The following is a 24,723-nucleotide window of genomic DNA, read 5'->3' as shown; positions in this document are numbered from 1 at the left end:
GAACGAAAAATTGAGGGGCTGTTTATAGATGGAGGATAATTGTAAACTCAGGATGTTGCCCTTAAACTTGAGCAAAGGGAAGATTTTATTATGTTCCCATAGTTTCGTCAGAATTTCCACAGTCGCAGTCAGATGAGGTTTTGAGGTGCCATTAATACATTAAGTAGCCACATCAGTCATGTATTCTATTGAGGATTGTTCATATGCTTCAGAAGAGATGGAAACCTGGTTGTTGAGACTGACAATGAGAATTTTCCCTTTCATGGTGTGGCAAATGGGAAAAAAAAATTATTGGCATTAAGAGAAAGTTTTTGATTTTTCCTTCAGATTTTGAATGGTGACCGCATTAAAATCAAAACTCACCCAATTTATACACTAGTTCCAACTCTCCTCTGCTCCAGAGAAACTAAATGGCATAAATTCCTGACAAGTAAGTCAAAGTGGATAATCAGCGGCTGCAGTTTGATTAATGCTTGTCCTGGTCATTGTGCAAACTGCATCTTCAGAACAACATTCCTGCAATTTCCATGGCCACCATCGACACCAACTCCTCATCTGCACAGGGGAGCATAGGCAAATTGCCAGCCTTGTCGCATAACGCCTGCTCTCAGGATAACTCAGACACCACTTCAACCGAACAACACTTTATTGTGCAGGTCAAGTACAGCTACAAATTGCATGCTTCTTCCAGGTCATTTTGCACACAGGGACAGCCACGCATCTCATGCATCTACATAGAATGCTTTAGTGCTCACATTTACACAAGCATCTTATGGCTCTTTAGCCTACTTTCTCGGCACGCACTCACTTTAGTGCCCCAGCCTCTGTCCACTTTGCATTGCTTTCTTAGTACACACTCACTGACTTCAGGTCTGACTTACAAATGGCCATTGCTTTTTCAGCACACGAGGTCTTTAGTGCTTGGTTGCAGGATGCAAGCTTCTGTGTTGCCCGCAATACTTTACTGCATAAATGAACAGGTAAGTAGCTAGTGATGATAGGGAGCACTGAAGAGATAATCAATCTATCAGCCAAGGATGTACACACTGCTATGTAGCACCATTACACTGACGTCAGACACATGCAGTATGTGCTGTACTTTATGTGGCAAACATACTGCATGTGCTTAAAGCAAATGGCCATGTGTGAAAGTCAAAGGAGAACAGAGTTTAGTAGAATCAAGGGTGACAGCGGCGGGGTACCACTACAGTCACTCATGAGAGATGCCCAATAAAACTAAAAGAGGTTGGCCAAGATTATCAGGCACTTGGCCCTACTTGACCCTGGGGATCTGTGACTGCACAGTCCAAGGATTCGGCCACAGTCATTCCTGCAGATCATGTGCAGGCAGTCCAAGGATTACAGGTACGTCAATAGGAGTGTTGTTGAGACACCACTCAGCAGACTGGCCATGGTCAGAGGGAGTTATCCTGTCAAATCAGTCTAGGGGGTAGCCATGGTCAATCCTGAGACTTTGTCAGTAATGGCCAGGTGGCCTATTAGGGGAAGGTCATGGCATCCTGGAGAAAGTGCGCAATCTTCAAATCTGGAGATGGGCTTCATTTTGCTGGGTCTCTAGAGGTAGGATCACTGTGATGTGGGCAATTGTGGATCATAGAGTGAGACTTCATGAAGAAAGCGAGAGGTATTGAGAGTGTTATGAAGTTGGGTAGAGTATTCACGCATTGGAAGAAGTTAGAATCTGTTGGTAAAAATGATTGTGGGGAAAAGAGTGCCATGGTTCCTTTAAGAACTTGTGCTTTGTCCATCTTTGTAAATGCAGATGCACAGACAGTGCCTGAATGGAAAAATGTTGTGTAGAACAGCCAAGCAGCATTTCTTCCAAGTCAACAAGTTTGATCTTAGCCAATTACCTTAAACTAAGCACCTAGATACAGAACGCCAATTGAATTTAAATCTGATGGTGTTGACAACTTTAAGATAATCATATTATAAGAATCTGATTATGTATTACGGATATATAAAACAAGTGCATTTGGAAAATCAGAGAGAGCCATCTGCCACTTGCCAGAGTTAGCACCATTCAGCTTTCAGAGAAAGCCTACGTAATTAATCAAAGGTACCAAGGTATTTTAGCTCAAAGTCCTCATTGAAGAAATTATAAGAGATAAAACATCCCTGACAGCAAAATTAGCAGAAGAAAACCGTTTGTGAAGAGACTGGAAATGACAGAATACTGCAGAATACAGTATGTGAGAACTTGGTGAGATTGAGTTATAATTTATTACTTCTTATTAATTGGATTTATATTAGTGGGACAAGACATTATTTAAACAGCATTCCAATAGAAGTTAGACCAGTTAGGGAGTAGTTAGTAGTCTAAAGGGGAATTGTCAGTTTTTTAGTAATTTTGTTAATTTGTTCATCGTTAGGTTAAATAAATAAATTGTTTCTTGTCGCTTATAAGTGGAGATCACAGATTTTCTTTCTTTTAACAGATTGTGAGGGGAAAGACAAGCTTCTCTGGGTGTTTCAGGGGTAACTATTAGTGGGGAACCTTTGGTCCTGTCGTTAGAGACTGGGGCTTGTATTTTAGTTTAATTATCAGAAGGGTTCAGCTATTTCCTCTCCAAAACAGGGATCTCTAGATTCAAACAACTCATGGTAACTTTGGCCTCTTTAATGATTGATTCAGGGCCAACAAGGAGATGCGAATTTCCAAAATCATGGGTTGTGGGGGATAAATTCATCACTGGGGTCATGAGGGCAATGACATAAAAAGGAAAATGAAACATGGGGGAAAAGAAAGGTTGTGAGTCCCAGGTAGAGCCTGCAAGTCAGTCACACTGCAAGGAAGTTGGAACCTTGAAAATGGATCAAAAGTCACTGCGCAACTATTCACATAATGGCTGTAACTGCATGCAAAGTAGGCGGGAAGTAAGTTACTGTTTCTTTGGATTTTGAAACTCTGCCAGGGAAATTGCATAATCATGCTTCCAATGATCATTAATGCCAACCACCTGGCTTCAAGTTTCACTTCAATGATAGGTAACATTGTCCAAGAATGAAGATTAAAAATTATGACCTCAAGCAATAATGAGCATCTCACTGTGTGCACTAATTGCTTCCTTGTTATGTCAATAAACCAATGTCGTGGGAACATGGAACTTAAATGCAAAATCTTAAGTTCCTATTTCACAATCATATTCAATAGCAAGAACTGCAAGACAGCTTTGCAGCTATCATATTCTCAATTGAAATGTAAGTTCGCAAATACGTGGCCTAAACTATTGATCCCTTATGTAAGGTGCCCAGTGGTAGAAGTGTGTACTATTTGCAACATGTGCTGCAGTAGCTCACTAATGCCTTAACAGCTGCACCTTCCAAATTCACAACCAGAAGGTCAAGGGCTGTAGATACATGGGAACACCATCACCTAAAAGAGACCCTCTTCATCACACTCAACTTGACTTGGAACAACACCACCATTTCTTTACTTTAGTTGGGTCAAAATCCTGGAGCATACATCTGAAAGCACTGACAGCATTCCTAATCACTGAAGGCAGTCCAAATTCCTCGGTCTGCTGCAGTTCAAGACATTTGAGTATTTGAGCTGGGATGTCGTATTGAGGTTGTACAGGATGCTGATGAGGCCTCTTCTGGAGTCTTCTGGTCACCCTGCTATAGGAAGAATATTATTAAATTGGAGATGGCTCAGAAAATATTTACTAGGATATTGCCGGGAATGGAGGGTTTGAATTATAACAATAGGCTGGGACTTCTTTCACTAAAGCATAGGAGGTTCAGGGGTAACCTTATAGAGGTTTATAAAATCAGGTTGGGTAATAGATAGGGTTAATGGGTAGTAAGGGTCTTTTCCATTGGGTGGGTGAGTTCAAAACTAGGTGACATATTTTTAAGATGAGAGGAGAAAGTTTTAAAAAGGACATGAGGGGCACCTTTTTTTAACACAGCGAGTGGTTGGCATCTGGAATGAACTGCCAGACGAAGTGTGGATGCAGGTACAGTTACAACATTTAAAAGTCATTGGGATAAGTACATGAATAGGAAAGGTTTAGACGGATATGGGCCAAATGCAGGCAAGTGGTATTAGTTCAGTTTGGAAACATGATTGGCATGGGCTATTTGAATCGAAGTGTCTGCGTCTACACTGAATGACTCTATAACTCTAAGACAGCTCACAATCACCTTCTTCAGGCAATTAGGGAGAGGCAATAAATGTAGGCCTGGCCATTGATGCCCACACCCCATGAATAAATAGTTTTTAAAAAATCACCTGCTCTCAGTATGGCTCTGGAGCATCAGCCTTGGTTCAGCAGTCAAGTCCTGCAATGCAACTTGAAACCAGAACCTTGTATGTCAAGGGCAAAAGTACTGCCATCTGAGCCACAACCCAATTTGATTCCTCGATCATCACTGCAAACCAGCTTCTTCATGAGAAACAAATTTCACTGCTACACATATTGCAAAGAATTGAGGGTCGAACTAGCTGGAGTGGTCTAGGAAAGGAGTTTAGCAGCAAAGATGATTGAGCAGCAATGACAGATATTTAAGAATTGTTCATGGCTCACAACATGGATATTTCCGAGTGGGAAAGAAGGATTCTAGGAACGGGATAAGCCAACCATGGTTAACAAGAGAAGTAAATAAGAGAATTAAAATGATCGAAAACTCGTACAGTGTGCAAAAATTAGTGGTAAACCAGAGGATTGGGGAAATGTAAGAAAAAACAACAGAAGATGACCAAAAAGAAAGGGATACAAATAAAAGTGTAACTCTGACCTGTTAACGTCTGTTGCTGGGAAAATGTGACAATAGAGCATTTAGAAATACATAACATGATGGAGCAGTCAGCAAGGCTTTATGAAGGGGAAATCAGCCTGACAAATTTATTAGAATTATGTAAGGAGATAACAAATAGGATATATAAAAGTGAAGTAGGAGATGTGATATATTTGGATTTCCAGAAGGCATTTGATAAGGTACCACAGGTTAGGCTATTTAGTAAGAAAATATCCCATGGTGTTGGAGGTAGTATATTGCCATGGATAGCTTTTAGAACTCAGAAGGTTGGGATGGGGGCATATTTTCAAGATGGCAGCCTGTAACTAATTGAGAGCCATGGGGTCAGTGATGACAATTATTTACAGTGTCTATCAATGACTTAGATGAGGAAAGTGAATGTACTGTAGCTAAATTTGCAGATTATAAAAAATAGTGGGTAGGATAAGTGGTGAAGACAAGATGGATATAGATAGGTTAAGCAAACGGATCAAAACTTAGCAGATGGAATGTAATGATGCAAATTATGGATTATACACTTTGGCAAGAACAGAAGCGCTAAATAACATTTAAATAGAGAAAGACTTCAGAAAGTTATTCCAAAGAGGGAGCCTCATGCATGAATCACAAAAAGCTTGCACACAAGTTCAGCAGGTAATACAGAAGACAAATGGAATGTTAACATTTATTTCATACGGTATGGAGTATAAAAACAGGGAGGTCTTGCTGATACCAGACAAACAAACTAGCTAGATCACAACTGGAATACTCTGAACAGTTTTTGTTCCTTTACCTAAGGTTTTATCTCAGATATGGAGAGACACTTTTATGAAGAGACGTTGAGTAGGTTGGGCTTATACTCATTAGAGTTTAGAAGAGGGAGAAGTGACTTTATTGAAACATATAGAATTCTTAGAGGACTTACAAGCTATGCTGAGAGCTAAATTCCCCCCAATGTGAGCATCTAGGACCAGAGAGCATAATCTCAGAGTAAGGGGGTCACCCAGTTAGGACAAAAATCTTTTATCAGAGGATAGTGAATCAATGGAATTCTTTATGGTAGAGGGCTGTGCAGATTTTGGACTGTTAGGTATATTCAAGGCTGACCGATTTTTAATCAGCAAAGGAATCACAGGTTATAGGGAGCAGGCAGAAACGTGGAGTTGAGGATTATCACAGAGATAGTAGGAACTGCAGATACTGGAGAATCTGAGATAACAAGGTGTAGAGCTGGATGAACACATCAGGCTAAGCAGCATCAGAGGAGCAGGAAGGCTGACGTTTCGGGCTTAGACCCTTCTCCTTGGCTTATACCCTTCCTAGAATCCTTCTTTCCCACTAGAATATATCCATGTTCTGAGCCATGAACATTCTTAAATATCTCTCATTGCTGCTCAATCACCTTTGCTGCTAAACTCCTTTCCTAGATCTCTGCAGCTACTCTACCCTCAATTCTTTGTAATATGTATTGTTGTGAAATTTATTTCTCATGAAGAAGCTGGTTTGCAGTGATGACCAAGGAATCAGATTGGGTTGTGGCTCAGATGGCAGTACTTTTGCCTTTGACATACAAGGTGAAGGGTCTAGGCCCGAAACGTCAGCCTTCCTGCTCCTCTGATGCTGTTTACCCTATTGAAGATTATCACATCAGCCATGATCTCACTGAATGACAGAGGGTACTCAATACTACATTTGCTGTAACCTCTTAAGGTCTTATGTTCTTAGTGTTTCAAAAGTGACAGAATTTACAGGGTTTAGTTTCTAAACAAACAAATTTGTAATCATTAGTACAAGCAAATTTAATTTTTCCTTCGGCTGTTCTTTTGACATCGGTGATTCGGTGAAACAGTTGGGTGCTTTGCTTAGTCATCAATCACTTTGAGTAGTGCAGAAACATCCAACTGTAAGATTAGCCTCATTATTGTGCGAAAACAGGTATATTGGTAAATCTGTAAACATCATTGAGTCCAAAATGGTAGTCTACTCAGTGCAAGTTACCTTTATGACCTTCACTAACTGGACGTAAGTTGACTGCTATCAGGTAAATTAGAGTTTGCCTGTTCATTAAAGATAAATCAAAAAGTTGCTATGATGGTCTATCTTATAATTTAAAATAAATTGCAATCATGTTTTAATTAATCTTGCTTTACTAACACATGTAAATTTACTTCTCCAATATAAATATTATATTCTATATTTGAACACATTATTGGGTTTAAATTAATTTCCTTTGGGAAACTTCTGCTAATATCAAAAAGTTATAAGGACGATAATTGAATTATTTTGTTTTGTTTTCAGAAAAACTACGCCTTGACTGTACTATTCCAGAACTAGTTTGACATTGTCATTGTTCCATTGTGAAGGGGATGAACTGTAATCAATAAACCTAGTTATTGAACCAAACTAGTTCACCATTACTGTCATTTCAACTGTGCATGTTTACTTAATACACTTGTACTGCAGGTATAGTCATTCCTCCTCAATATAACAAAAAACAAATATCTGAAAATCTGAAACATTAGCAGAAAACTAGATTTGAACAAAAAGCCCATGCTAAAAAGGTGAAATTTCCTTTTTGCAAATGTTTATCAATCTATTGTTTGAGTTGTTTGAATACAACATAGTAATAATGTGTGCGATATTTTGCTTTCATTGAGCTCCTACCAACCCTATCACAGATTAAAAGCTAAAAGATGGAAAGGTGCTGAGCTTGTATCCTAGATTCTAAAAGAGGTGGCTACAGAGATAATTAATACATTGTTTGCAATTTGCGAAAAATCCTTGGATTCTGGAGAACTACCAGAGGACTGATTTGATTTTTGTTTTGACTTTATTGTCATGTGTGTTCAAGTTCAAACCTACTGTAGTATAATAAAAAGTGTACAATGTCCACCACACAAAGTGCCATCTTAGGTACAAGTACCTGGTTACAGAATCTTAAGAATGAGGGAGAAAGACAGAACAAAGTTAAAAGTTAAACATTGCAGTAATTGTATTATAGCATAAAACATACAAAATAAGGTTAAAAGTCATACATTACAGAACTTCTTAGTTTTAAGTAAAAAAAAAGAAATAAAGCTGAAAGTTCAAACAGTCTTTCTTGAGCGTTTGGCCACAGTGAGACTGCACTTTGGGAATCAGCTCGAGACTGCCAAAAAGCCACCATGCTGGGTCGAGAAATCACCATGCTGGTTGCTGAGAGTCTGTTGGGCCGATAGATTGCCAAGCCAGCTGGACAGACTGCTATGCTGGGCCACTGAGAGATCACCAGGCCGTGGATCTGCCACGCTGGGCCGAGAATCCGCCACACCAAGCCAGGAGACCACTAAGCCACACCGGAAAGCTTCTAACTCAAGCCAGGAGGCTGCCACACCAAGTAAGGAGGCTGCTGTGCCAGGCCAGAAGGTCACCCCTGCCAGGTCAAGAGGATGCCATGCCAGACTGGAAAGCCACCACACTGGGAGGCCACAACAGGCCGGTAGATCGCCCGTGCCAGGCCAGGAGGCTGCCATGCCAGGTCAGATGTTGGAGGCCAACAGTCTGTGCCTGGGAAAAGAAAGATGGGAGAAGACAGGAAAAAATACAGAGGGGGAGAAAAGAGAGAGGAAATAAAGAAAAGGAAATGGACGAGCTCCATCTGAAGCATTGTATGCTGCCACCATCTCAAATGTGGGAACTGCCAATGCGACACCCCTATTCAACAAGCGAGGAAGGCAAAAGGTGGATGACTATGGGCCGATTAGCTTAATGCCTACTGTTGGAAAACTCGTAAGGAAAAAATTATTAAGGAAATAACAGCAGAACACTTGGAAATTCATAATCTAATCAAGTAGAGTCAGCATGCCTTCATGAAAGGGAAATTATGTTTGACTAATTTATTAGAGTTGTTCAATGATATCTCAACCAGAGTGGGTAGAAGGGAACCAATAGATGTGTTGTATTTGGTTTCCAGCAGGCAATCCGTAAGGTAAGTCACAAAACATGAAGTCATAAGATAAGAGCCTTTGGTATTAGCGGTCATATATTGGCATGGATAGAGAAATAGCTAATGGACAGAAAACAGTTAGAGGAGTGAAGGAACTGAAAACAAAATATGCTGGCGATCACAGCGTGTTGGGAGAGAAAGTAAGCTTACATTTCAAGAACATTTCAAGTCTGCATCAGAGTGACCTAGACCCGAGACGTTAGCTTGCTTTCTCTCCATGGATGCTGCCTGACCTGCTGCGACCTCCAGCAGTTTTTTGTTTGAAGTTCCGATTCCAGCATTTGCAGTAATTTGCTCTTACAGTGGGCATAAAGGGTTCTTATTCAGGTTGGCAACCTTATATCACTGGGGTTCCAAAGGGATCAGTGATATGACCACAGTTATTTATAATATATATTAATGGCTTAGAGAAAGGAAGTGACTATGCTGTAGCCAGTTTTGCAGGCAATAGAAAAATAGATGGAAAGGCAGATTGCAAATGGAGATATTGCTAGGTTAAGTAAGTGGGTAACTAGTTGGAAATGGAGTATAATATGGGAAAATGTAAATTGTTCATTTGGAAAGGAGAAAAAAAGAACAGTATTATTTAAATGGAGAAAATCCACAGAAAGCTGCAACACATAGGGACTTGAAGATAATTGTAGACAAAACACAGAATGCTAGCTTACTGATGTGATGGGTAATGAGAAAGGCTAATGGAATGTTGGCCTTTATTTCAAGGGAATTGGAGCATACGAATAGGGAAATCTTACTGCAACTGTACAAGGTGCTGGTGAGACTATATCTGGAATACTGCGAGCAATGTTGGTCCTTTCATTTAAGAAAATTTATTTCATTGGAAGCTGTTTGGAGAAGGCTCATCAGATATTGGATATCTATTTTGGATAAAATGATTTCAGTATTCTGCTCAAAACAGCAACCTAAGTTGGAACTAGTTTCCTCCTAATTCAGGGGATTCATCAGAAATTTGTTGGGGGAGTTATTGAAATGAGGCCAGCCAGGTGGATCTTTTAGAATATAACTTCCCTGGCTGGAGCCGTTAGCCTGTTCCAATCAGGGAGCTGTGGCTGGTATGAACAGGAGCTTCAAGGGTTCTGCTCACTCTAGGAGCCATCTCTATGCTAGCTGGATTAACATCATTTACTGTGCACATATAAATAAAAGGTGAATTGGTGATGGGACACCAGTGTTCATAGGGTTATTTCAGTGGTGACACGAGAAAAACACACTCCTAAAGAGATTTGCTCAAACTTTGAATTGGGCTAAGAATTTCTGGCAACATGCTGTTATTTGGGAAGCTTCACTCATTCAATCCTGCCAGTGAAGATTTAGTCCAGTATGCGGAAAGAATGTTTTTTTTCGGGGCAAATGACATTGGGGTAGACGGAATGGAATGAATAATTCTCCTGATAGCGTTTGGACTCACAGCTTTTTCAGTAATTATCCCAGAGGTATCAGATACTAAAACCTTTCAAGAGTTAATGGACTTAGTTAAGGGATATTGTGACCCCAAGTCTCCTCTAATTCTAAGATGTCATCACTTGACAGGTCAAGAAGCAGACCTAGCCAAATTGGGATTTTTAAGGTTAAGATTACTTGCAGAGGAATTGACTTCGTTTAAGTTCAAGTAAGATGACAAGAGATTGGTATGTGGGATTAAAGATGCGACCACGCAGAAACACCTATTAGCTGAAGTGCAACTGGACTTCAAACAAGCATTACAACTGGCTTTATTGTTAGAAAATATGGCAAGTGGAGTTTATGAGTCATAGGCTATGCCGATGGAAGTGGACACCCTTGCCAGGCCGACTGAACTTGGGGAACATCACTCAGCTTATATCCTGTACAGAGGGACCCTAGCTCAGTACACAGCAAAACCCCAAAGCAAAGCCAAGCCTTGGCCAAACAGTTAAAATTTTCTTGAGGAACTGGGCAAGTAGGCTGTTGTACTTGCTGCCAGCATGCAAACTCGAGACAGTGAAACAGTCCCACTAGGCCTGAAATGAGTAAGAGAATTCATAGGTCAGTATCCAGAAGAATGCGCACCTTGGAAAGTCCATCCCCATCGGTTTGAAACTGTTAAATTATTTAGCAGCATCCAAATCAGAACACATCAAGATTAACAGATAATAAAATGTGAGGCTGGATGAACACAGCAGGCCAAGCAGCATCTCAGGAGCACAAAGGCTTTTGTGCTCCTGAGATGCTACTTGGCCTGCTGTGTTCATCCAGCCTCACATTTTATTATCTTGGATTCTCCTGCATCTGCAGTTCCCATTATCTCTGATACTATTTTAACATCAAGATTAACATCTGGTTAAATGGACACTCAGTTCTAATGGAGTTGTGGGACCAGTCTTTACCAAAATTCGCTTTGGATGCCAACCCTTAAGTTTCCATAAAGCCTCAGCCAGGCTGAGAACCGATACTGGGGAGCCTTTATGGATTCAGGATACAACTTCTGTTCTGGTCTCTTACGAAAAGCAGCTAGTTCAGTTACCACTAATTGTAGTAAAGGACTCAGGCCCAAGCTTGAGGGAGCAAAATTACCTGAGAAAGATTCATCTTGATTGGCTCAACATTTTTTGATTAGAAAATACCTGCCTGAATGAAGTTCTAATTAAATGTCCAGAAGCTCATCAGGAAGGGCTACAGACTATCAAAGGGGCCAAGGCCATCTTACATTTTGACCAAGAAGAAATTCGACGATTCTGCCATTACAGGCAAAAATCGAGGCAGAAATCAGGAGGCTGGAAAGTGAAGGAATCATCACAAACCAAACCAGTTTGTGGAATGGGCAGCATCAGTCATACTGATTGTGAACACTGACAGGTCGGTTCACCTTTGTAGGAATTTTAAACAAACGGTAAGCCACTTTTCATGGCTGGATAAATACCTCATCCCTTACATAGAGGATTTATACATAAAGCTGACAGGGGCACTGTCCTTCATGAAGCTGGACATGAGCCTTGTGTAGCTGTAATTGTGATTAGATGTGGATTCCTAGAGGCATGCTGCAATTAACACCCATCAGGATTTGTACAATATACGGATCTGCCTTTTGGGGTATCGACACCCTGGGCCATTTTACAAGGTCTACCCGAAGTCACCATTTATCTGGATGACATGGTAATGACTGAGAAGACCAATAAAGAGCATTTTGAGAATGTGCATAGAGCTTTTGAACATTTCTCCAAGGCAGGTGTACAACTTAAGAGAAAATACATGTTCCAGGCACCCCAAATGACCTACCCGGGCTACAGAGTTGACAAGACGGGGTTACACCTGTTCAAAGCTAAAATCAAGGCGATCAAAAGTGCTCCAGCTCTCACTTCTATACAGGAGCTTAGGTCTTTCCTTGTGTTGGTGAATTATTACTGAATACTCATACGTAACCTGGCCTCCATCCTGGTACTCTTACATTTGCTATTGGTAAAAGAGGCAGCCTTGGAAATGTAGCCAAGATGTAGTCTTTAGAGAAGTGAAGGAGCAGCTATTGTTGTCTAAATACAGATGTGGTGTTGATGTCTGATACCTCCTGGCATGGTATTGGAGTACTGTTGGCTCACTGGTGGCCCAGTGGAGAGTAACACCCAACAACATATGCTTCCCAGACCTTGGCTGATGCCAAAAGAAAATAAGTCCAGATGGAGAAGGAAGGTTTGGTGGTCATCTTTAGTGTTAGAAAGTTCCACCAATACCGTTATGGACATAAATTTGTAGTAGTGATGATCCACAAACCTCTACTAGGGCTACTTTGAAGCCAGGCTTGTGCCACCCACAGCTTCAGGTCGAATTCAGTGATGGGTTCCTGTTCTGACAGCTTCAAATTACAATTTGGAACATGATCTAGGAGGGCAGATGGCAAATGTGGATGCCTTGAGCTGTCTCCTGCTGGGAGATACACCACCAGCGGTGCCACCACTGGAAGCATCCATCCGTGTTTTAAACTTTCTGGACTCCCTTCCTGTGGCCACTGACAACAGACTGTGAATGCAAAAGGATCCCATCCTGGCAAATCTAAAACATCTAGTGGTGATGGGAGAAACAAAACAGCCATCACAACCAGGACTGAAACCTTTCTGGACCTGGCTAGATCAGATCACCATACAGGACTGCATATTTTTATGGGGAGCAATAGAGATTGTCCCAAGCAAAGGTCACTTGTCAAATAATGGCTGAACTCCACCAGAGTCATCCAGGGGTGTTCAAAATTATAATGTTGGTGAAGTCATGTCTGGTTGCCAGGTTTGGATGCTGACATAGCTGTGTTACGGGGCAGCATCAACAAGGACAAAAGTTACGGCCAGCATCTCTCCCATATTCATGGGAATGGCTGGGTAAACCCTGGACTCAGCTATACATCGACTATGCTGGTCCTTTCAAGCACTCTATGTTTTCAGTCATTGTGGAAACCTATTTAAACTGGTTGGACTTGCATAGAGTTCACTTGATGCCAAACTGTCCTGTTTTCTGTTTGATTGAAAGATCACCCAGAGTTTATCATGAGGAGATGACTCTGCGCCAGTTTAAACCTGATCTTCCGAGACCTGGGGAGGGTGTGGGTGGTGAAACAGCATCAGGAATGCCATTCCAGATACAAGATTCCTCTACGAGGGGATTTACTTCAGCAACAAAGCTTGGTGTTGATCATGGGAACGGCAGTGCATTGATAAGTGGCATGGTCAATGCAAGGTCAGATCTCATGATGAACAAAGTTTTGGTAGGAGACACAGCCCAGAACAAGCATGTGGGCAACACAAAAGCTGCAACCTCGCGACAGACTGAGAGCAAAATATACCGGCCCCTCAGAACGTCTGACAAGACAGGCAGATCCAGTGGGTTCTTTCCATCCACCTAGTGTCAAAGAAACCTCTCAGGACATGATGAACACATCAGATGTCACAGCCTTGACACTGTTACCTCCCAAAGAATTTCTTTTGAGATGCACCGGCGCAAGAGGTGGGCTATGATCCATTACACACTGCCAGTATCAGTAGCAGAGTCAGCAGAACCAGACCTGGTGTGAAAATGCCTGAGGAGAAACTACAGGAAAAAGAACAGGCCTCTGTCCCATGACTTAGAAGGATAGGGATGTAGTGATTGGATCGAGGTCAGCCAGGTGAATCACATAGAATAGGATTTCCCTGAATGACACTGTTAATCTGGCCAAATCCAGTAGCCCTGGCTGACAGGAGTGTCAGGAGGTTTGCTGACCCGAGCAGCTGCCTCTGTGCTAGCTGGGTCAAGTCATGTCCTATGCATATACAAATAAAGGGTGACTTGGTGATGAGATACTGGCCTTTGTGGAGTTATTTCAGTTGGCAGGCTACCCAATGGAATTTATATCTCCTTGTGTGTACACAGCAGCCTTCCATGCTAGTGTGAGACCTCAAAAACGAGTAAGTGACCTTGCCTTCTGGCAAGGTGGGATCTGCAATGCCCTGTCCATTTGCTCTCAAGTGCACCATGACTCACGATGTGCCTGCATGTTTAGAGAAGAGGTTAATTATAATATGTAAATCATAGTCTTAATGACATAAAAAAGACCTTGACTACAATTTTGCTCACACATAGGAGTGGCACGGTGGCTCAGTCGCTAGCACTGCTGCCTCACAGCGCCAGGGACCCGGGATTGATTTCAGCCTCGGGTGACTGTGTGGAGTTTGCACATTCTCCCAGTGTCTGCATAGGTTTCCTCCAGGTGCTCCGGTTTCCTCTCACAGTCCAAAGATGTGCAGGGTAGGTGGATTGGCAATGCTAAATTGCCCATAGAGCCCAGGGATGTTTAGGTTAGGTGGGTTAGACATGGGAAATGTAGGGGAATGGGTCTGGGTGGGATACTCTTCAGAGGGGCGGTGCGGAGTTGTTGGGCAGAATGGTGTGTTTCCGCACTTTAGGGATTCTGTTCTATTCTATAGGCAGGCCATGAGTAACCTAAACAGTTGTTAAAAATAAAACTGCTTACAAGCCATCTCAAAACTATTTTTAATGACACAACCAAAATGAGAAACAGATCTCACAAAAAGATTCCAGATTTCTACCAGTTGATCTAAGACCTGCTATGGGAATGTCACCCCTCCCATGTTCAGATAGTTTAATGTAGAACCCAAACAATTTTCTGTCCTCCCACAACCTAGAGATAGCTGAGACAATTGAATGGATAAAAAAAATTGATAAATTAAAGGTATTTAAGAGACTGCCTAAAACAAAATTAGATACAAGCACCAAGTCCACTTGAGGTGCATCTTTGGTGGCTGTGTGAAGCAAGGAAAGCAGAGGAACTGGCCACAACTTACCAATTTGTAACCCTTGGGAGTGATGCCAAAAGTTTGGAGAATTGCAAATGTTGCGCCCTTCCTCAAATATGCAAAGATAAACTCAGCAACTACAAACAATCAATTCAACCTTGGTGTGGAAACATTTAGAAATGATTATCTGGGACAAAATTAATAATTGCTCAGACTAATGTGGATTAATCAAAGAATACTGGTAACGATTTGATAAAGGCAAATTATGTTTAACTAACTTGATTCAGTTTTTTAAATGAGGTCAATGTGGTTGCTAAGTGTACATGGACTTTCAAATGTTTTTAAGTACCACGTAATAAGCCTGTTAGCAAAACTGAATTTCATGGAATAAAAGGGAAAATGATGGGACAGTTATGAAATTGGCTCAAGGACATATAACAGAGACCGGTGATAAAAGGATGTTTTACAAACTTTGAAGGTGCACAGTGAGGTTCTCCTGGGGTCTGTGCTAAGATCATTGATTTTATCATATATATTAATTATTTAAACTTGAATTAACTGGGTACAATTTCAAACTTTGCAGATAATACAAAGTGTGACAGTGTTGTGAACAGTGAGGAGGGTGGTGATAGACTTCATGGAAACATTGACAGACTGGTGAAGCAGACAAATACGCAGCACTAAATTTAACAGTGTTAAGAGAGGTATTTTGGTCGGAAGAACAAGGAGAGACAGCATAAAGTAAAAGGGCTGCAGGGATAATGAGATCCCTGGAGTGTGCACAAATCAATGAAGGTTGCAGGTCAGGTTAAGAAAGTAGCTAAAAAAGCAAAACAACATCTGGGTTTAACACAATTGAGGAATAGTACACAAAAGCAAGGAGGTTAGATTAAATTTTAAACTCTGGTTCTGCCACAATTAGAGCAATGTACTGGATATTACAGATTTTTTTTCACTAAGTCTGAGTTGTGTTGGGCTTTTTGGAGGGATATCTGTTGCAAGGCCTGACAAGTGTTCTCACTATATTTGCCAAATGTGCCTCGTTAACCACTTACCTAGACCCCATATTGTCAGTTTCAATTTGGGCTCCATTTTTCCACATGCCTTCATAGAAGAATTGGCCACTCAAAATTCACTGGCATCCCTTCAAGAGAAGTCCACATTAAGATGGTGTACAGGTGGGACTCCTCTTCTTCCTTGACCAGCAGCAGAGCCTACACCACCAGACAATGCCAGGCTGGTGCAGGGTTGCCAGTGGATTAAAGCAGTGTCAAATTTTTGGAGGAATGCCCACCACTGTAGGAAAAAGATAAATTACATTCTTCTCTCATCCAGTGTAAATGTCACCATCATCTTTCTGATATGTAAAACTCACTCTATCTCTGCTACTATACCCACCTCCCACAAAAAGCTCTTACTGTACAACTAATGCCTGCTACATTTCCCGCACTCACTATCACCGATTCCAACCCCTCACGCCACTAATCCTGCATCTCCTGAGCATTGAATAATTAATCACTTAGGAGTCCTCAACACTTTCACCAAAAGTAATAGCTGTGCTACCACTTTTATCTCCCATAATTCCTGTCCCCTCTTATTGCAGGAGGAGCACAGCCTCCAGAAGGCCAGAAAGAGTCAAGGCAAATGGTGGGCTGCCCAGCATTTGGCTCATCACTTTTTATGTGGAAACCAACGTGACTTTGACCATTTCTAATCCTCCAAACTGTTACCATTGGCAGCCATTGATGCGCTGTTCCAAAACAGCCTGACAGGAAGTTATCTCCCTTGACTGCATTAAGTCCTGTTGACAACAATGACAAGCTTTTTTTTTGTGTCTGCATTAAACAGCAAGGTAAGACAGAAGTAACATGAGCATTGTAACTCTGGCTGGGGTTTGGGGGTTGGGGGGGGTGGTAACATGCAAAAAGACAAGGTAAGATAATGCAATGCAGAGATGCTGCAAAGTGAACGTATGCTATGACAGCAAGCAAAGAGCCTGGAGATGCAGTCTGTTCCAGTCCATGAGCTGAGAGCATGTCTTTGATTGCACAGTGTTCCTGCTGCAGCATTGCACTTGTAGCCATCAGTGCAACCCGAGGTGCAGCATTGAAGCAGAGAAACATCCTGTAAGTAGATCAGATCTGTCAGCAGTGGTTTTAGAGACTAGCATATATCGAATGCCAATGTGCATGGGCATGGGGTGCATTTGGCAAGTGTCACACAGCATGCCCTGACACATTGGTGCTCAGTGCCCAGCACACAAGTCCTTTGAAGCAAGCAGCAAACTGAATTTACCAGATCCCTGTTCTGCTTTCCATGTCGAGCTTTGTAAGTTTTTCTTAACAAGAATGCTGAATATTAATGAGGTGTGTTGGGCCATCAATGGGTGTTTAACAATAAATAATTCCACTTAATTGGTAACTTACAAGAAACTTATAATGCTACTTATGAAAAGCATATAAGACACAAGAAGATGGTCCCAACATCAAGATGGGCCTCACCACACTTCTCATCTGATTCTGCTAAATATACCACCATAGCTTACGTTGTTCAGATCCCTATAAGATTTTGCCCATCCTGTTTAGCTCTGAGCACCACGCTTTAAGAAAGATGTGTAAATCTAAGAGAATGAAGAAAACATTAGTATATTGCTTCAGGTTGGAGGTCAGTTTAGCTTGATGTTTAGTTTGGAAATCAGCGTGATGCCAACAGCTTGGGTTCAATCTCCACACTGCCTGAAGTTACCATGGAGAACTCTCCTCTCAACCTTTCTCCCCTCACCTGAGTTAAATCAACACCAGTCATCTCTCTCTGACGAGACAGCAGCCCTATGATCTGGTAAAATGGTGGCAACTTGACTTGACTTGACTATACTGATTCCAGAAATGAGGAATTATAGTTATTTGAATAGATTGTCTGCAATCTCCTCAGAGGAAGTTGACAGGAAATTTGATGTAAGTGTTCAAAATTATGAAGAGTCTGAAAAGAATAGATGGAGAGAAAATATGTTTACTAAAGGAGGGGTTGAAGCCAGAGGACAGAGGTTTAAGCTTATTGGAAAAAAAACAAAAAGAAAATTGTTCTTAAGACAGTGAATAGTGATTTGTAATGTACAGCTCCAAAGATTCAATTGCATTTCAAAAGGAAACTAAATAACTGCATGAAGAGAAATAAAATCGGTGTTACTGATAAGGGTGGGGAAATTGAGGTCTTTGCATGTCATCCTTCTGTTCTGTTACAGTTCTGCAGCAAGATGTAAATGAAGCCCAGGCAAAGTATCCAGAATTAATTTTGGCGAATAATGGCAGGTAGCTTCCAAGTACCTCCTGGCCATTTTCAATATGTAAATATAAAAACTCCTCATGTAGCGTTTATAAAATTTTGGGAAAAGAACTTGCATTCTATAGTGCCTTTGCCAAATTTGTGATGCCATGAGGTACTTAGCAACTGTAGTCACAGTTACAGTATAGAAAAAGCACAGTAAGATTATCTTGGCAGCACTGAGATAACACAACCTATTTTAATGATGTTATTTCAGTGCCAAATATTGTCCAGCAGTGAACTCCCCTGCCCTTCTATAAAATATTGCCTTGTGCCTGAGGGGGCCAATAAGCCTGCGTGTAATGTTCCATCCAAAGATGGCACCTCCTAACAGTGCAGGACTCCCATTGTTCTTCGCTGGAAATTAGACCTTAATTACGTAGCCAACACTTTCTGAAGGTGGACTTGAACTGCAAGCTTCTGACTCAGAGGCAAAGTACTATTACAAAACCATGGCTGACATCAAAATCAGAGAATGCAACCTGAAACAGACATGTGTTCTCAAGGAATATGAAAATTAACTCATCTGGTAAAATTTCATTATCCAGTTCTTGAGTGAACTGCAATTTGTGCTGTGATTTCCTAATCTGTCTACATGTGGAAAAATAACTTCAAAATCTCACATGAATGTGGGAAGTCAGTGTTATCAAGGTGGTCACTCAAAAGATAAGAATCTCATCAAGGAGTTCAGATGAAATCATAAATCACACAGGAAAATTAAGATCCAAGACACGGGACAAAATTACAACCCTCTTAGAAATCCCCAGTAACCATAACATTTTACTTTGTAACAATACTTTCCATTTTGGATTTGTTGTCCTTGCTACAGAAGTGCGTCCAATGAGTAGTGAAATCCACATCCTTGATGTGCTGTAATGAATATGCTAAATAATTAATTCTTGTAATCTAATCACCACAGGTTTAGCCAGCGATAATTAGCAATTGACCGCCAGGAAATAACAGTCGGTATATATAATAATGCATATTGTATTTATAACCAAGTCATTATTCAATACAATTTAGAGTACAACACAATTAATATTCAAATTTGATGAAATAGATAAAAAGACTATTTAGGGAATTCATTCAAAATCAGTATAATGGATGATTCACCACATTAATTCACTTTTGTAGCAGTATTGTTAAACACTCAATTTACAAGCAAAGTAATTAAACAGATAGCTAAGTAGAAAACAGCTGTTCTATTTAATATTCTATGAATTTCAATGAGCATTTCAGCTTTAGTCAATTCTTCTATCCAGAATCTGCTGCAAATTTCAGTTGTCAAAATTAAATTTGCTAAGGCTTTGTTTTAAATGTCTGGACCTCCAAGGGGAGTGTAGGTAGGTCCAGACACAAGCTTAAAGCACTATTATGGATACGTAGATAACACAAAAACAAAATATTGCCAATTGCTAGAAATCTTAAGTTAAAACAGAAATGCTGGAAATACTCAACAAATCATAGAAAATATGCAGAGAGAAACAGTTAACCTTTTAGATTCTCATGATATTGATCACAGCTTCAAAGTACTCTGGGTATTTTTAACTTTGAATTCCAATTTTTTATTAAAACAGAACTGTTGTAGTCAAAATAAAAGATAGTGAATGTAAATTCATCACAGTCTGGCAAAGTCCTATGTGAGACCTACGGAATGTTGTACCTGTAGAATGTCACAGAAACATCAAAGGAAGAAACATGACAGGAGAAGTAATGACAGACATGATTACCTTCCCCTCCCTCTCAACAGAACATCACTTGTAGATTTTTCTCTGTTTTGCCCTTCCAGGATTATACCAAAAAAGATGCTAAAAGCCAAGGCCTGAGTTCAAGTGTTGGTATGCTCTGAAGGTCACTGTTGAAGAATCACCCAAGTAAAAGGACTCTCTTTCTCTGAGTGCTGAAAGCAATTTTGACAGTTAGAAGGAAAGGACAAAAAGACTTTGCAATAAAAACAGGACATGCTGCAGAAACTCAAATGTCTGGCAGTATGTGAAGAGTCAATATTTCGACTCCAAGAAGAGGCTTCATAGTGAGACTATTACTCACTCAGAGATACTAAGAACTGCCGATACTGGAGTCAGAGATAACAGTGTGGAGCTGGAGGAGCACAGCAGGCCGGGCAGCATCAGAGGGGCAGGGAAGTTGACATTTTGGGTCAGGACCCTTCTTCAGAAATGGGGGAGGGGGAAAGGGAGGGCTGGAATAAATAGAGAAAGATGGGATAGAGCTGGGGAAGGTCGATATGATGGTGATAGGTGAGTGTAGTTAGGCAGTGGTAGGGATTGGGCAGTGAGATGGGAGGAACAGATAAATGGGATAGAAGATGGACAGGTTGTGTCAGGTCAAGGAGACGGAGATGAGAGGGGAGGGTTCTTCATGGGATGACGCTGCAGCTGGGGAGATTTTGAAACTGGCAAAGTCCACATTGAGACCATTGGTTTGTAGGCTCCCAAGGCAGAATATGAGGTGCTGCTTCTCCACTTGCCGGGTGAAGTCATTATGACACTGGAGGAGGCCTAGGATGGGCATGTCGCCCAGGGAGTAGGAGGGGGAGTTAAAATGGTTCGCGACTGGAAGATGTTGTCGTTTGTCACGAACAGAGCACAAGTGCTTGACAAAGTGGTCTCCAAGCCTCTGCTTGGTCGCACCAATGTAGAGGAGGCCACATCGGGAGCAGCAGATACATTTGACCACATTGGTGGATGTGCAGGTGAGCCTCTGTGACCATAGGCAGAGGCTCAGAGACACTTTCTAGATCACCTACACTCTGTTCGTGACAAACAACATCACCTTCCAGTCGCTAACCATTTCAATGCGTCCTCCCACTCTCTGGGTGACATGTCCATCCTGGGCCTCCTCCAGTGTCACAATGATGCCACCCAGAAACTGGAGGAACAGCACCACATATTCCAACTTGGGAGCCTGTAACCCAATGGTCTCAATGTGGACTTTATCAGTTTCAAAATCTACCCACCCCCTGCCTCATCTCTTGAGCAACCTTGCCTCTCATCCCCAACTCCTTGACCTGACACAATCTGTCCATCATCTCTCCCACCTATCGCTCCTCCCACCTCATTGACCAATTCCTACCACTGCCTAGCTAGACTCACCTATCACCATCCCACCTACCTTCCCCATCCCCACCCCTCCTCTCTATTTCAGAGCTCCTTCCCCCTGCCCCACTTCTGAAGAAGGGTCCCGACTCAAAATGTCAACTTTCCTGCTCTTCTGATGCCACTGGCCTGCTGTGCTTCTCTAGCTCCACACTGTGTTATTTTGACTCCGATATGACTTTCTTTCAGAAGGACTCTTTTGCTGTCAGCGCTGCTGGCCTATGACCACAAAAAGGAAACAGGACAAAAGGATTTCAACTAACTTGAAAGTCAGGAGTCCTAAAATCAAGTGTTCAGCTATGAATGTTTCACCATCTCTCCTTCTTGTATCACCCAGAGAAACTGCTTCCTATATCTTTTAAATGTATTTTTTGTTAACTCACTTCTTATTCCTAACGTATTGTTCTGTGTTTTTTTTTTCTTTTTGTATTTACTGACTACCCTTCTGTTAATTTAAGAAAACCTACATAAATTGGTTCCTTTAGAAGTTACAATTATTTCGTCTAGGAGAAAGGCATTCACAAGTGACGGATTCTCCTTAAACTAACCTTGTTGCACCCAACCAGACGGGGATTGAATAAAGAAAGAGAAGTAATTCGTCCTTCCTTACCCAGGAGCTTAAGTTTTGGGGTGACATTCCAGAACTGTAATAACTTAGGGAATCTCACACGGGATCTGATCTATTACTATTATACAAATGTAAGATCCTGTTCGAGCGGCATCTGTTTGAAGATATGAAAGGAGTGTGGTAAATGTACATACATTTTGAGGGCCTTGAAAAAGTATCATACAGGTAGGCCTGACACTAAATTGCAGTTATGTGCTATAAGGATAAATATGGTGCATTGTTAACAGGAAGAAGAGTTGAATTTACAAGCGGCAAAACCTCAGGTCGAGCAGACTCATCTACAGTTCCTTAATTACATTTAAAATGCTGTGCCGTCATACTTATAACCCATATTACCTCAATGCCAATGCCTTCAACACCATAATTTCAAACACTAACCTTTGAACTCTGTGACCTAAGTCTTGGCTCCCCTTTCTGTAACTGAATCCTCAATTTTCTGACCCTTAAACCACTATCAGTAAGAATAGGTGACAACACCTCCTCCAACATAATCCTCAACATGAGTGCCCTACAAGGCTGCATAATGAGGACTCTACCATATTCCTTATACACTCACAACTGTGTGGCCAAATTCCACCCCAATTCCATTTACAAGTTTGCTGATGATACTACCATCGTAGGGTGAATCTCAAACAATGAGATAGAATACAGGAACAAGATCGAGTGCCGAGCAGCATGATATAAAGTCAGAAGTCTCTCTATCAACGTCAACAAAATGAAGGAGCTAGTTATTGACTTCCAGGGAGTGATGATATCAACAATCTGTCCTGGTCCATGTATGTCAATGCAGTCATCAGAAAAGCACAACAACATCCCTACTTTCTCAGGAGACCAAAGAAATTCAGCATGTCCACAAGCACTCAACATTTTTTATAGATGTACCATAGAAAGCACTCTATCTGGATGCATCATAGTGTTTTTTAGCAACTGCTCTTCCTGAGATGACAGGAACTACATAGAGATGTGAACGCACCCCAGTCATAGTGTCATACAGTCCACAGAACTGTACAGCATGGAAACAGACCCTTTGGACCAACTCATCCATGCCGACCAGATATTCTAGATAAATATAGCCCCATTTGCCAGCATTTAGCCCATATCCCTCTAAACCCTTCTTATTCGTATACCCATCCAGATGCCTTTTAAATGTTGTAATTATACCAGCCTCCACCACTTACTCTGGCAGCTCATACACGCACCACCCTCTGCATGAAAAAGTTGCCCATTAGGTCTCTTCTAAATCTTTCCCCTCTCACCTTAAAACTATGCCCTCTAGTTTTGCACTCCCCAACCCTGGAGAAAAGACCTTGGCTATTCACATTATCCATGCCCCTCATGATTTTATAAACCTCTATAAGCCACCCTTCAGCCTCTGACGCTCCAGTGAAAATAGTCCAACCTATTCAGCCTCTCCCTATAGCTCAAACACTCCAACCCTGGCAACATCCTTGCAAATCTTTTCTGAACCCTTTCAAGTTTCACAACATCCTTCCTATAGCAGGGAGACCAGAACTGCATGCAGTATTCCAACAGTGGCCTAACCAACATCCTGTACAGCTGCAACATGACCTTCCAACTCCTTTGTTCAATGCACTGACCAATAAAGGCAAGCATACTGAATGCCTTCTTCACTATCCAATCTACTTATGTCTCCACTTTCAAGTAACTATGAACCTGCACACCAAGGTCTTGTTGTTGAGCAACACACCCCAGAACTTTATCATTAAGTGTATAAGTCCTGCCCTGATCTGCCTTTCAAAAATACAGCACCTCACATTTATCTAAATTACCCTCCATCTCTCACTCCTCAGCCCATTGGGCCAAGGTCCCATTATACTCTGAGGTAACATTCTTTGTTGTTCAATACACCACCAATTTTGGGGTCGTCTGTAAATGTACTAACCGTACCTCCTATGCTCATAGCCAAATTATTTGTATAAATGATGAAAAGTACTGGACTCAGCACTGACCCTTGTGGCACGCCACTGGTCGTAGGTCTCCATTCTGAAAAGCAACCCTCCACCACCAACCTCTGTCTTCTACCTTCGAGTCAGTTCTGTATCCAAATGGATAGTTCTCCCTGTGTTCCATGTGATTTAACCTTACTGACCAGTCTACCACGAGGAACATGATTGAATGCCTTACTGAAAGTCTATACAGATCATGTCCCTTGCTCTGCATTCATCAATCCTCTTTGTTACTACTTCAAAGACCTCAGTCAAGATAGTGAGACGTGATTTCCTTCACACAAAGCCATATTGACTATCCCTAATCAGTCTTTGCCATTCCAAATAGATGTAATTCCTGTCCCTCAGGATTCACTACAACATTGCCCAAACTGATGTCAGGCTCACTAGTCTATAGTTCCCTGGCTTTTCCTTACCACTTTTCATAATAGTGGCACCGTGTTAGCCAACCTCCAGTCTTCCAGCACCTCACCTGTGGCTATTGATGATACAAATATCTCAGCAAAGTCCATCATGCAAACCAGCCTTCCACTGACTCCATCTATACTTTCCACTGCCTCAAGAAAGCAGCCATCATAATCAAAGATCACCGCACGCCCATCCTGCCCCAGCATTACTCTCTTCCACTCTCTGCTGTCAGGCAGAAAATAAACAAGTTTTTATACATGTATGAAAAGGTTTAAGAACAGCC

At 41.5% G+C, this 24,723-nt stretch overlaps 1 protein-coding gene across 6 annotated transcripts in view; it reads right to left on the bottom strand.

Moving 5' to 3' along the window:
• prkn (parkin RBR E3 ubiquitin protein ligase) overlaps positions 1 to 24,723 on the bottom strand; it is a 977,400-nt gene that overhangs the window by 827,767 nt on the left and 124,910 nt on the right. For 2 of the 6 annotated variants that reach the window (XM_059648412.1, XM_048535676.2), the window contains exon 2: positions 16,056 to 16,296. The exons of the other annotated variants lie outside the window; for them this stretch is intronic. Coding sequence is in view for 1 of the 2 variants with exons in the window: in XM_048535676.2 (XP_048391633.1) it covers positions 16,056 to 16,110 (55 nt within the window). In the remaining variant the exon portion in view is untranslated. The remainder of the gene's footprint in view (positions 1 to 16,055; positions 16,297 to 24,723) is intronic. 6 annotated transcript variants of the gene reach the window in all.

The sequence above is a fragment of the Stegostoma tigrinum genome, chromosome 9 (genome assembly GCF_030684315.1).
Source record: "Stegostoma tigrinum isolate sSteTig4 chromosome 9, sSteTig4.hap1, whole genome shotgun sequence".
Taxonomy (NCBI): domain Eukaryota; kingdom Metazoa; phylum Chordata; class Chondrichthyes; order Orectolobiformes; family Stegostomatidae; genus Stegostoma; species Stegostoma tigrinum.
The sequence above is the reverse complement of the archived record's forward strand: the minus strand, read 5'-3'. Positions and strand labels throughout refer to the sequence as shown.